At 42.4% G+C, this 13,344-nt stretch overlaps 1 protein-coding gene across 3 annotated transcripts in view; it reads right to left on the bottom strand.

Annotated features, from left to right (window-relative positions):
• PDXDC1 (pyridoxal dependent decarboxylase domain containing 1) overlaps positions 1-13,344 on the bottom strand; it is a 52,388-nt gene that overhangs the window by 9,262 nt on the left and 29,782 nt on the right. For all 3 annotated transcript variants that reach the window (XM_037141215.2, XM_037141216.2, XM_053672126.1), the window contains 3 exons: positions 13,163-13,213; positions 1,802-1,865; positions 63-151 (listed from right to left, as the gene is read on the bottom strand). In XM_037141215.2, the coding sequence (XP_036997110.2) occupies positions 63-151; positions 1,802-1,865; positions 13,163-13,213 (204 nt within the window). The remainder of the gene's footprint in view (positions 1-62; positions 152-1,801; positions 1,866-13,162; positions 13,214-13,344) is intronic.

The raw sequence follows: 13,344 nt of genomic DNA, 5'->3' as shown, positions 1-13,344 counted from the left end.
GTGACCACGGGCTCTCCCCACCCCCTGGGAAACAGAAGCAGGCGCAGGACTGCCACTCTCACCCAGCGATTCAGGGCGTCACACGAGTGCCTCTCCCGGCTCACTGCGGACGGTGCCGTGTTGGGCGCTGGGACAGCATTAAGCACTGGATCTGACACCAAAACAGAAAAAGGGAATTTGCCTCCCAGAAATGCAGGGAGCTAAAACATGTGCCCCTCCAGACCCATTTCATGTAGCTCCTAATAATAACTGCCCCCCGAAAGTCTCAAATATTACAGAAATCGAATGTATACCTTACATGAATGGATATACAAAATGCAGTATAAACAGAAAATGAACTATTATTTAGCCTAGAAATTCTGTCACATGCTTAAAATAGATGAACATTGAGGAAATTATTCTAAGTGAAATAAGCCGGTTACAAAAGAACAAGTACCGCATGCCTCTGCTATTATAAAATACCTAAAAAAGTCAAATTTATAGAAACAGAAAGTAGAACATGGCTGCCAGGGGCTGGGGAGAGGAAGAAAAGGGGAGCAGTTGTTTGGTGGGTGCGGGGTGTCGGTTCTGCAGATGGAAGAGTCCGGGACAGCTGCTGCACAGCGATGGGGACACATTGAAGGCCGCCAAACTGTACACACGACGGCTAAAGGGGCACATTTTATGGTTTTTAAAACACAATTTAAAAATAAATGCGTCTTACTAAATCAAATGTACTTTTTCATGACAAATATAAACCTTGAATTTATTCACACAAATTCTTAATTTCATTTGAAATGTTTTTTCAAGGAATTTCAAAAGGAAATCACACTGTGTAACATTGCAGGTTATCGACTGAGCACTGTGCAAAGTAAGTCACGACAGAATTACCCTCTGCTCATCAAACGGTCTGGTGCCTACTTGTGTCAGGAGCTGCGTCAGGCCCGAGGGACATGAGGCCGGTAAGGTTTTTGTCATCTTGGAGTTTACACTTTACTGCACTCGAGGAAACAGATCATACAGAAAACAACGAAATCACTCACGCTGCTGTGAGTGCCATGAAAGAGGCGTCTCTGCCATAGCAGGGGTCCCTTCAGACGGGACAGAGGGGAAAGGCCTCTCTGCAGACGCGGACCCCAGGGAGACCTGGACGGTGGGGGGAAGCCAGCCGGAAGAGCCAGGGGAAATGCGTCAGAGGCACAGGAAACAGCGATTGCAAAGGCCTTACTCCAGTGAGCACGAGGAAAGTGGCCCAAGAGGAAGCCAGAGAGGAAGGCAAAAACTAGAGCTGCAGGCCTTACAAGGCCTGGTATAGAGCCTGGACCTTATTCAACTGAAACAGGGAGTTCCGGAAAGTGACACAATGTGACTTCCACTTATAATGCTCGTTCTGCCTGCCATGTAGAGAACGGCCCGGAACGCAGAGTGCGGGACGTACGGAAACTGATTGATCAGTTCAGAGGGGACCGTGGCCACCCAGGTGAAAAATGTAACAGGGTGCTGGGTCAGGCTGGTGGCACTTGGGACAGTCTTAAAAAGTAGAGACTCCTGGATCCAACCTACTAAGTCAAAATATCCAGTAAGGGGCAGTACCAGTGCAGGGGCCAGAATGTGGAAACCACTAGTTTAACAGAGGAAATTTTCAAGAAAATGCTAAGGCATTTAGGTCTGGAGTTTTTGTGAAAATTATTAAATAATTTCTGAAACAATGACTTGAGATTTTAGCAATCAAGATATTTTGGACTATGTATTTCACCTGAAGTACTTTAAAATTCCAGGCCCTTACACACACACACACATCTCTCTTTTTAGAATCACCTACCTGAGCCTGGTAGTTCCGGCAGAAACCTGAACACTACCACTGGAGAACTGAGCTCATCTTCCACCTAAAAAATGGAATCTGACATTACTCAGTCACATAAATTTCAAACACCTACCAACTGAGCCAGAGTGTGAAAAAGAAGCTAAAGATGTTATTTTTTAAATAAACGCATAAAAAGTTCAAAGGTTAATTTCAGTTGTTAGAGAAATAAAAATCAATGGTTTAGTATAATTCTTAGAAATAATTATAAAAAACACATTGCTGAAGGATAATATATGACATTGATACACTGAAAGTGGGAAGAAATTTTAACAATAGTGATTAAACATAAGTCTAACATTCAATATTAAAAAAGGCAAGGAAAAAATGGAACTAGGATCAGTGCTGAGAGCACCGAAGCTTTTTTTTTCTTTAAGATTTTGTTTATTTATCTTTAGAGGGGAAGGGAAGGAGAGAGGGAGAGAAACATCAATGTATGGTTGCCTTTTGTGAGTCCTCTGCTGGGAACTGGCCTGCAGGGAACCGGCCTGCAACCCAGACATGTGCCTTGACTGGGAATTGAACTGCGATTGTCTGGTTCACAGGCCCACGCTCAATCCACTGAGCTACACCAGCCAGGGCTGCCAAAGCTTTTAAGAATCCACGAATGATGCTAACTCAATCAGGACTGACTGGGACTTCTTACAGTCATAGAGAAAGGGAGAACAAGGTCTTGCACCTTGTAAAACTCCCGACCAGGATACAAGTCCTGCCGGCAACACAGATAACCACAGTCTAGAATGAAATCTCTGTATTCTCTAAATCACTCAAGTGGTGCTTATGTTCAGGATAGGCACCAGACAACCAACTTCACTGATGAAGTTCATAACAGATGAAAATGCCCACTGCATTAAGATAAGCCAACGCACAGCTGGCCATCAGCGCTACCATGGAGTCAGGATACAGGAGAAGCAACAACGCCCTTGACTGACTGTGGTATTTTGGGGGGTGAGGGAGGGAGAAACACAGGGAGAAAAGATCTCTAAGCATTCAACAATTCTGGTACTACTATTCCAGTTAGAAAACCTGTTTTCCGAGGCTCTGTGAGGTGATGGCTCCTTTGTGGAGCCACAACAGGAAATGCTAACTGGGAAAAATGACAGGAAGTTCTCGGCTCAAAATCGTTTTACTGACTTTTCAAAAGACCCTATGGATGTGATTCAAATCAAACATGATGGATATTCGAATCTGCTAATTATTTACTGAGCCAATTCCTGTGTCTTCACATTTATTATTCCTTTAACTTTTATAAAAATCAATGTTAATACTTTAAAGTTAGAGGGGCTTAACATTGAAATAGAATGGATGGGAAATAGAAACAAGAATGACAAAATCCTACACCTACCCCCCTCCATCAGGGTAAGGCAGAATGATTTGAGCACCAAGACGTCTATATAATCTTGTGTATCTTACTTCTTTCATCTCAATGGTCTCAAGTCAATGTGCATAAGAAATACTGCACAGTGTTACACAGTCAGCCCTTCGTATCTATGGGCTCCATATCCAAGGATTCCATTAACAGGGCATCACAAATATTTGGGGGAACAAAACTGAAATGTTGGCCCTGACATGTACTATGTGGTTAGTCCCATGATGGTTACATCTGCACTGAACACGTAGACTTTTTCTTGTCATTATTCCCAAAACGATACAGTATGACTACATAGCATTTACACTGCATTAGGTATTGTAAGTAACACAGAGATGATTTAAAGTATACAGGAGAGTGTGCATAGGTTATATGCAAATATATGTAAGGGACCTGAACACAACAGATTCTGGCAGCTGCCAGAGGGTCCTGAAGCCAGTACCCAATGGGTGCTGAGGGATGACTATACACATAGAATTCTGGTTCCAGCAACATGGCAGACTAAGCTAATAATGAAGCTATCAGTTCTAAATACCCGAAATGGTGGATTCAATGTAACTGACAACCAAATAAGGTTCAAACCTTTGCTAGTCTAACAAAAAAGGTGAACCCAGAAAGAAAACAGAAAGGCTATCACTGTAAGCTGGGCTGCAGGGTGGGGGGACGGGAACACACACGGGCTTGAAACTGGGTTTAATGTCCAGGGTCACGGGTCTTCAGGTCCATGTGAGGGAGAATGGTGACTGTGAATAAAGTCAGGACCCTTGAAGAACAGTCCTTATGAAAAGATGGAGAGAAAAACTCCACCCACTGATCAGGAAGAAAGCTTAACTCTGCCTGTGTTTCTATAAAGGGAGAGAAAAAAAGCCTTGCATGAGAAACCAAAACATCAGGTGTGCACTGCACCTGGGCTCGATGTTCTATGTGGTGTAGGATTCCTAGAGCTAAAACCAAAATAAATTAATGGACCTAGGCCAGCTGCACAAGGAAAAAAAAAACCTAGCTCATAATAAAAAATACAACAGACACAGAAAATAAGAGTCAGGAGACATAACTGAGAGGGCAATTGTGTCCCTAAGAATTGAAATAGTAAAACAATCTGAAATAGACTATAATAACTGTTTAATAGAGAAACAAAAGACCAGAAAACATTTAAAAATATTTTATTTATTTTTAGAGAGAGGCGAAGGGAAGGAGAAAGAATGGGAGAGAAACATCAATGTGTAGTTGCCTCTCATGTGTCTCTTACTGGGGACCTGGCCTGCAACCCAGGCATGTGTCCTGACTGGGAATTGAACCAACGATCCCTTGCTTCACTGGCCCGCGCTCAATTCACTGAGCTATACCCGTCAGGGCCAGAAAACATTTTTAAAAAGATAATTTAAAAAGACAGAATGATTTGAAAAGAACGAACGGGAACATCCTGAAATGAAAAAGAAGTTACCCGAAGCAAAAATGTGGTCAATAGGTTAAACAGGTTACCTGCAACTCAAGAGCAAACTATTGAACTCAAAGAAAGATCTGAAGAAATGTGGTGGAAGGCAGCAAGAGATGGAGAATATCAAAGAGACTGATGGAAGATGGAAAAACCAGGTTCAACATGCAGCTAACTGAAGTTTCAGAAGGTAGGACTAGAAAAAAAAAGTCACATTTGAAAAAATGAATTCCAAATAATTGATTAAATAAAAAAAAGAGAGGATTTCCGCCAGGATGGAGGTGTAGGTGGAAGCACTGCACCTTCTTGCACAACTAAGTTTAAAAACAATAAAGTTTTAGCAACAAAAACACAGCCAAACCACAGAAAATTGAACTACATGGAAGTCTGACAACAAACCCTTCAGCCAAACCAGTGAGAGGGGCAGAGCCAGCAGCAGAGCGGGGCAGGAGAGATCCACCAGTCCAACCCCGGCGTGTGACCCAGGTACGCCAGCAGCCATGGGCGGATCCCAGGTGTGGACAAGCGGGTGGACCCACTGAGGGTACAAGGCGGTGGACCCACTGAGGGCTGATCGAGGTCACACATTTGCACACAGTTAAACCAGTGAAGGAGCTAGCAATGAGACAGACCCTACAGGCCCCAGAGGCAGGAAGTGGGAAAGGGAACTGCCATTGTCCCTCTCTGACCCCACCCCCACATACAGCATCACAAACCAGTGACCTGGGTGGCCCCACCCTGGTGAACAACTACGGCTCCGCTCCTCATATGTAACAGGCACAAACAGATCAAAACATGGTGCAAGAACAACCCAGAGCCCCAGAGCCGATAAATCTAAGTGATGAAGAAATAGCAAAACTTTCAGACGCACAGTTCAAAACAGTGGTGATCAGGATGCTCACAGAACTGGTTGATTTTAGTCACAAATTAGAGCAACATATGAAGGCGAAACTAATTGAAATGAAGGGAATTGCACAGGAAACCAATAGTGATGAAGAGGAAATTGGGACTCAAATCAAGAGAGTGAACTAGAAGGAAGAAAATAATGGCCAAACAGGAAAATATGAAGAAACAAGAATTCAAAAAAATGAGGAGAGACTTAGGAACCTCCAGGACATCTTTAAACGTTCCAACATCTGAATTATAGGGGTACCAGAAGGGGAAGAGGAACAGCCACAAGTGGAAAACTTATTTGAACAAATAATAAAGGAGAACTTCCCCATTCTGGCAAAGGAAATAGACTTCCAGGAAATCCAGGAAGCTCAGAGTCCCAAAGAAGTTGGACCCAAGAAGAAACACACCAAGGCACATCATAATTACATTAGCCAAGATTAAAATGAAGGAGAGAATCCTACAAGCAGCAAGAGCTAAGGGGACAGCCACCTACAAAGGAGTTCTCATCAGACTGCCAGCTGATTTCTCAAAAGAGACCTTACAGGCAAGAAGGGGCTGGAAAGAAGTATTCCAAGTCATGAAATCCAAAGACCTACATCCAAGATTGATCTATCCAGCAAAGCTTTCATTTAGAATGGAAGGACAGATAAAGTGCTTCTCAGATACGAGTCACATTCTAAAGTCACAAGGGGATAATCTAGTATTGTCACTTTACACCTGAGAAATCTGAAAATGCAAGAAGTTCATCAAATTCAAGAAGTTCATCATCACCAAGCCCTTATTATATGAAAAATGTTAAAGGGACTTCTCTAAGAAAAAGAAGATAAAAAATATGAACAGTGAAAGGACAGCAAACTCACAGTTATTAAGAACCACACCTAAAACAAAAACAAACTAAGAGGACAGCTAGATCAGGAGTGAACCACAGAAATGAAGATCACGTTGAGGGTTAGCAACAGGGGAGTGGGAGAAGGAGAAGGGTGGAGAAGGTACAGAAAATAAGTAGCATAGATGGTAGGTAGAAAACAGATGGGGGGAGGGCAAGAATAGTAGGGGAAATATAGAATCTAAAGAACTTGAGACACGTGGTCATAAACTAAAGGGGGGAATGGTGGGGGAGGGGTGTGCAGGGTGGAGGGGAATGAAGGGGCAAACTAGAACAATTGTAATGGCATAATTAATAAAATATATTAAAAAAAAAGAATCCTCCTGTCCTGGCCAGCATGGCTCAGCATGTTGAGCGTCATGCCACAAAGCCAAAAGTCGCCAGTTCAATTCCCAGTCAGGGCACATGCGTGGGCTGTAGACCTTGCCCCCAGCTGAGGCACATGTGAAAGTCAACCAGTTGCTGTTTCTCTCACAAGTAGATGTTTCTCTCCCTGTTTTTCTCCCTACCTTCCCTGTCTCTACAATAAATAGTCTTTAGAAAAGGAATCCTCAGTTTAAATAAGCACAAGTCTCAATAAAAAGAAAAATCCTCACTTAGATATAGCATTCTGAGAACAGCAGAACACTAAAAAACATAGAAAATATTAAACGCCAACAGAAATGTAAACATAAAGCCAGGTAAACTAACCTATAGGGGCATTTTCAGATTTCTCAGGTGTAAAGTGACAATACTAGATTATCCCCTTGTGACTTTAGAATGTGATTCGTGTGCTAGGTAAGAGTCCAGTAAAACAATTTATAACAAAGCTGCAGAGAAGACCTGAGTTGGCCCATTGACAAAACAGGTCACTGAGGTCACCCTTGGCACCCTGGGAAAGGTGCCAGTGCTGGTGCTGGTGAGCTAGAGGAATGGATCTGTGTTTCAGGGATGGGATATGCTCCCAAAGGGCCATCCAGATGGGAAGGAAGAACGCCCATGAAAGCCTGAAGAAGGAAGACAGCTTTCCTTAGGTAACCTGGGTTCAAGTCCTGGCTTTCCCACATACTAGTTATGGGACTCTGGACACATAATTAATTTGAAGAACAGACATGGAAGTACGAATACCACTATGACATTGTGAGGATTCAATGATTACATATTCTCTTCTGAAAAAGGATTTTACTTATACTTATTTTTAGAGAGGGGAAGGGAGGGATAAAGAGAGGGAGAGGAACGTCAGTGTGGAAGGAACGCCCGTCGGTTGCCCCCCGTGTGCGCCCAGCCGCGCTGCCACAGCTGCCATCTCAACACGCGTTACAAAACCTGACCGACATTCAGTCAAGATGACAGCACAGGTAAACGTGAGTCGACACCTCACAGACCACGTCAAAATTACAACCAAAATACAGAACCATCACTCAGAGTCATCAGAAATCAAGCTGAATGGAAGTCTGACAACTATGGAATTAAAGAAATCACATCCATCCAGACTGGTAGGAGGGGCAGAGATGAGGAACAGGCTGGTCCCACATCCATGGATGGTGGGAAAAAATTCAGGAGAGATACCTTGGGAGCGAGGAGTCCTAGCCCTGACAAAGGATTCCCCGACAAAGGATTACCCAACCCAGGATTCCAGTACAAAGAAGATAAATCCCCACAACTTCTGGCTGCAAAAACCAGAGGAGGTTGAATTGGTGGAAGAAACTTCTATAGTCTCAAGCAGTTCCTCTTAAAGAACCCATACATGGACTCACCTATGCAGACTCCAGCACCTGGGTAGCAGCTCGAAAGGCACCAGTGGCATAAAGGGAGAAAATGAAGTGTTTGGCATCAAGGCCAAGGCTGGGGGACTGCTTTCTACCAGACAGAAATGCAGAGAGAGGCCACTGTCCCTCTTCTGAACCCTGACCCCACAGAGCCATCAGGCTGGTGCCATGTCTGAGACTCTAACAACCTGGTTACTACTGTTTGCCCTGCCCTGGAGATCCCCTGAGACTCCATCCCATCCAATCTATGGGCCCATCCAAGCTGGTTTTCCATACGAATAGCTAGCTCATGCTTCACAACTTCCTAAATTCTGTAAAACAAACAGCAGCCAGCCTCGCTGAACCCTCAGCCCCTGCACCTCTTGCTAAGTGGCCCTGGGCTCCGCACTAGCAGCAGCCAGCCTAGATTCACTGCTTGGCTTTGCCAGGGAATCTCCAAGCCCAGTGCAAGTAGCACCATATCAGAGTGCTTTATACCTCAGGCAGGAAAGCCCAAGCAGACACAGGTGGAGGCTGACCATGACCCAGAGCCTGCGCACCCACTGGACAGCTACGGGCCACATGGAAGCATCACCATTCTGCTCCTAGACAGCTCATCCTCCACAGATGGCAGAGGTTGGTGGTCAGTGGTCAGAGCCAGTCCTCGCAGCTGACTGGCCTAGGTGAATCCCTCCCATTGACCTGCCAACAGCAATCAAGGCTCAACAAGAGGAGGACTGACTCAGCCCAAACAAAGGGTGCACCTCGAGTAACCAGCCTGGGTGATGGGGGAGGCTGTGCCATTGGACCCTACAGGACATCTACCACATTAAGCCACACTGCCAAGATAGGGAGTCACAGTGTCTCTACCTAATACACAGAAACAAACACAGGGAGGGTGCCTAAATGGTAAGAAAAAGAAATATGGCCAAATGAAAGAACAGATCAAAACTCCAGAAAAGGAACTAAATGAAATGGCGATAAGCAATCTATCAGATGCAGAGATCAAAACACTGTTTATACAGATGCCAAAGGAACTTAGTGAGGACCTCAGCATCATAAAAAAGATCCAGTAAGAAACAAAGAATACACTAACTGAAATAAAGAACAATTTATAGAAAAAGAACAGTACAGTAGATAAAACTGAGAATCATATCAATGGTTTAGCAAATCAGGAAGCAAACGACAACCAAGCAGAATAAGAAGAAAAAAAGAATCCCCCCCAGATATGAGGATAGTGTAAGGAGCCTCTGGGACAACTTCAAACACTCCAACACTTGCATCATTGGGGTGCCAGAGGAGAAAAAAAAGAGCAAGAAATTGGAAATATATTTGAAAAAGCAGTGAAAAAAAAAAACCTTCCCTAATTTGGTGAATGAAATAGACATGCAAGTCCAGGAAGCACAAAGAGGCCCACTCTAAGCCACATTACGATTAAAATGCCAAATGTTAAAGATAAAGTAAGACTCTAAAAAGCAGCAAGAGAAAAGCAGTTAGCTACCTACAGGGAAGCTTCCATAAGACTGTCAGCTGATTTCTCAAAAGAAACTTTGCAGAGAAGAAGGGATTGGCAAGAAATATTCAAAGTCATGAAAAGCAGGAATCTACAGCCAAGATCGCTCTACCCAGCAAAGCTGTCATTTAGAATCAAAGGGCAGATAAAAAGCTTCCCAGACAAGAAAAAGCTAAAGGAATTAATCATTATTAAGCCATTATTATATGAAATGTTAAAGGGATTTATTTAAGAAAAAGATGAAGTTCAAAACCGTGAACAATAAAATGGCAATAAATACAAATCTTATCAATAATGGTAAGAAACAAACTAAGCAAAGAAGAAGAACAAGGACAGAATCATGGATACGATAAGTATTTAGATGGTTGTCAGATGGGAGGGGGGGTGAGGAGGAATGGGTGAAGAGGTGAGGGGATTAAGAAGTACAAATGGGTAGTTACAGAATAGCCATGAAGATGTAAAGCACAGTACAGGAAATGGAGTGGCCAAGAACCTATACACATAACCCATGGACATGAACAACAGTGTGGGGATTGTCTCAGGGAGTAAGGGGTACAAAGGAGGAAATATGGGACAACTGTAATAGCATAATCAATAAAATATAATTAAAAAAACATCAAAATCGGCGAATTTTTGTGCAGCCATTTTAATACTGAAGATGTGTAATATTCTCAGCATGTTATGCTTTGTTATTTCAAGGAGGTAAAATGTACCTGAAGCACAAAGATTTGTGCAGTGTATGCAGAAGATGCTGTGACTGACTGAACCTGTCAAATGTGGTTTGTGAAGTTTCTTGGTACTATTGACATTTTGGTCAAATAATTCTTTGCTGTGGGGCTGTGTCATGCATTGGAAGATGGTTAGCAGCTCCCCTGGCCTCTACTCACTAGAAGCCAATAGTGGGAGATAGCTGACATGCTCAAAATATCCATATCAATAAAGTTACTTGTGAAAATGAAAAATGTATCTTTATTTTACAGAAAAAACTAAACAGACTGTTTGGCCAACCCAGTGTTTTATGTCTTATAATCTTCATTTTGCCTTCCCATACATGCCCTTCATAACAAGCCACTGAGGCAAAATAAACTAATTTCTCCTGTAAATTGCCCTGAGAATGGTCCACTGGTGAACAACCTGGGCTTTGGAGTGAATTCCAGCTCTACCACTTCCGAGCTGTGTGGCCTGGGCAATTCAACCTGTCTGTGCCTTAGTTTCCTAACCAGTAGAAAGGGAACTGCATCCAAGACATTGCATCCAACTCATGGGTTAGATTTATTTATTCATGCTTGAATGCCTTATTCTGTGCCACATACTATATTTGGCACAGGACATAAAACCATTAAAAAAAAAGAGCCTGGATGGTGTAGCTCAGTGGATTGAGCGCAGGCCTGGGAACCAGAGGACCGTGGTTGGATTCCCAGTCAGGGCACATGCCTGGGTTGCAGGCCAGTTCCCAGCAGGTGATGCAAGAGAGGCAACCATATATTGATCTTTCTCTCCCTCTCTCCTTCCCTTCCCCTCTAAAGATAAATAAAATCTTTAAAAAAAGACAAAAATCCTTGCCTTTCTGAAGCTTCTACAGGGAAAAACATACAGTGAACAAATATGTAATACTATTCTAGGTAGTAATAAGTGCGATGAAGGAAAAAACCTTGAGGATAGAGAATGATGGGTGGTGGGGGCTGTTTTAGATTTTTCAGGAAAAATTTTTGTGAAGAGTTAGGATCTGAACTAAGATTTAAGGATAAGAAGACAGTCATTAAATTTTTTTTTAAAAAAAAGAAACCAGTCATGGTGAAAATTAGGGAGAACAGTGCCTTCAGGTGGAAGGAACAGCATGTACGAGGGAGACTGCTGTGAGGGTCAAATGAAACAATGCATGTAAAGTACTTAGTACCTTGCGTTGTACACGGCAAGCATTTCACAAGAGCAGCTGTGACAATGATGACGACTACTGACAGGCCACGGTGCCCCACAGTGTTCACCAAATAATATATCCCCAAATGAGAAAAGCAGTCTTTGGAAGGAGGGATGGTCAAGGTTTATGTCTGGGTCATACGAGACCTTACAAAGATGCTCCAAATCAACTGGTGATTAACTAGCACCATCAGATGCTCTCTGCTTGGAGAAAGAGAGAGAAGCAGAGAGGACATCAGGGAGCCTGAGCAGGGAGCCTGAGCAGGCTCGGGAAGGGAGGGACAAAGAAAGTACACAGGCCCACCACTGTCCTGCTTCCTACCAGCTTGCTTGTCTGAACTCATAATTTGGGTTTCTCTGATTCCAATCTACATACCTTCACTGACTGCTGAGCTCACAGGCTTAGGCAGTTAACAGAATGACTCAATGTCACAGGCCTCTGTAGTATGGCTGAAATTAAAACCCAAATCTCCTGACTTACATTCATTTGTTGGCTTCTCTAGTGGGTCCCTCTCCTCTTCTGAGCTAGAATTTGGGTCAGCTAAGATCGACTGAGAATAGGCTACACACTCAGAAGGCAGTGTAGAGAAGCCCATTCTCAGGAATGTAAACTGAACCATGCACTAAAATGGAAATAAGCTGCACTAACCTGAACCCAAAATAAAAGCAAATATTACTTTAAAATTCAAATGTATCCTGCAAAATTGTAAAAGAAAAAGAAACACAGTGACCCTGTTTAAATTAGAATCTGACCTATATATTTTCTAAAATTCTAAAACACAATAAAGAAAACCATGAAAACATTCAAACCTGAACTGATACTTGGCTATCAGCCTTACTAAATCCTCATTTTCTTGTCTACTTATTATCCCCAGGGAGTAATTTGGAGACTGATTGATATCTTTTAGGAAAATACCAAGGGAGAGGAGAGCAGGGCACTTGCTTTTTTCTCTTCCTTATTCCCCTTTGTGCAAATGAAAACTCTGGTGTCAGAAGGTTTTGGAAAGAGTACACCAAAGCATTCCGAGAGATAAAATAATTTCTCATTTCAGGAAGATGTATGTTCTACAGTTGTTAGGCAAGTAAAGTCAATGGTGTAATTTAATTCTGTGCAATTCTTAATTTAACAATAAAAGTACAATTGTATTCTATGAAAAGCACTGTAGGGATTCAAACAGTGCATGGTGCAAATGTCTAGGCTTTATGCTAACTGTAGATTTAGGTTATTAGTACATGCATGAGTCTCTTGCAAAGAATGTGGTTTTTAAAGTACAGCATAAGAAATATAGTCAATGATACTGTAATAACTATGTATGGTGCCAGTTGGGTACTGGAAATATTGGGGTGAACACTTTGTAAAGCATATGACTGTCTAACCAATATGCTGTACACCTGAGACTAATACAAAATATTATTAAACGTAAATTGTAACTGAAAAAGCCTTTTTTTAATGAAAAAAATGTATTTTTACTAGAGTTCCCACAATTCCACTGAAATGCATCAAATCTAGAGAAAAAGCACTCTAAGTTGTTAAAATTAAATGTTATTTACTTCAAAAACAGATCAAATTATATACTATACCAAGATTTTGATATGGTTCACTTTCTTCAAACCTTCTTGCAACCGTTGACTCTGCAATTAACAACAAAAAAACAGCTTATGTAATTTTATTGAATCAACACAACATATTAAGAAGTAATTTTCATGAGGTCTTTGCAGGTCTGCAAACAAGGATCTCAGGCAGACAAAGCCATCTGCATCTT

The sequence above is a fragment of the Artibeus jamaicensis genome, unplaced genomic scaffold (assembly GCF_021234435.1).
Source record: "Artibeus jamaicensis isolate MK-2021 breed Jamaican fruit bat unplaced genomic scaffold, CSHL_Jam_final contig_729, whole genome shotgun sequence".
In the NCBI taxonomy this organism is placed as follows: domain Eukaryota; kingdom Metazoa; phylum Chordata; class Mammalia; order Chiroptera; family Phyllostomidae; genus Artibeus; species Artibeus jamaicensis.
The sequence above is the reverse complement of the archived record's forward strand: the minus strand, read 5'-3'. Positions and strand labels throughout refer to the sequence as shown.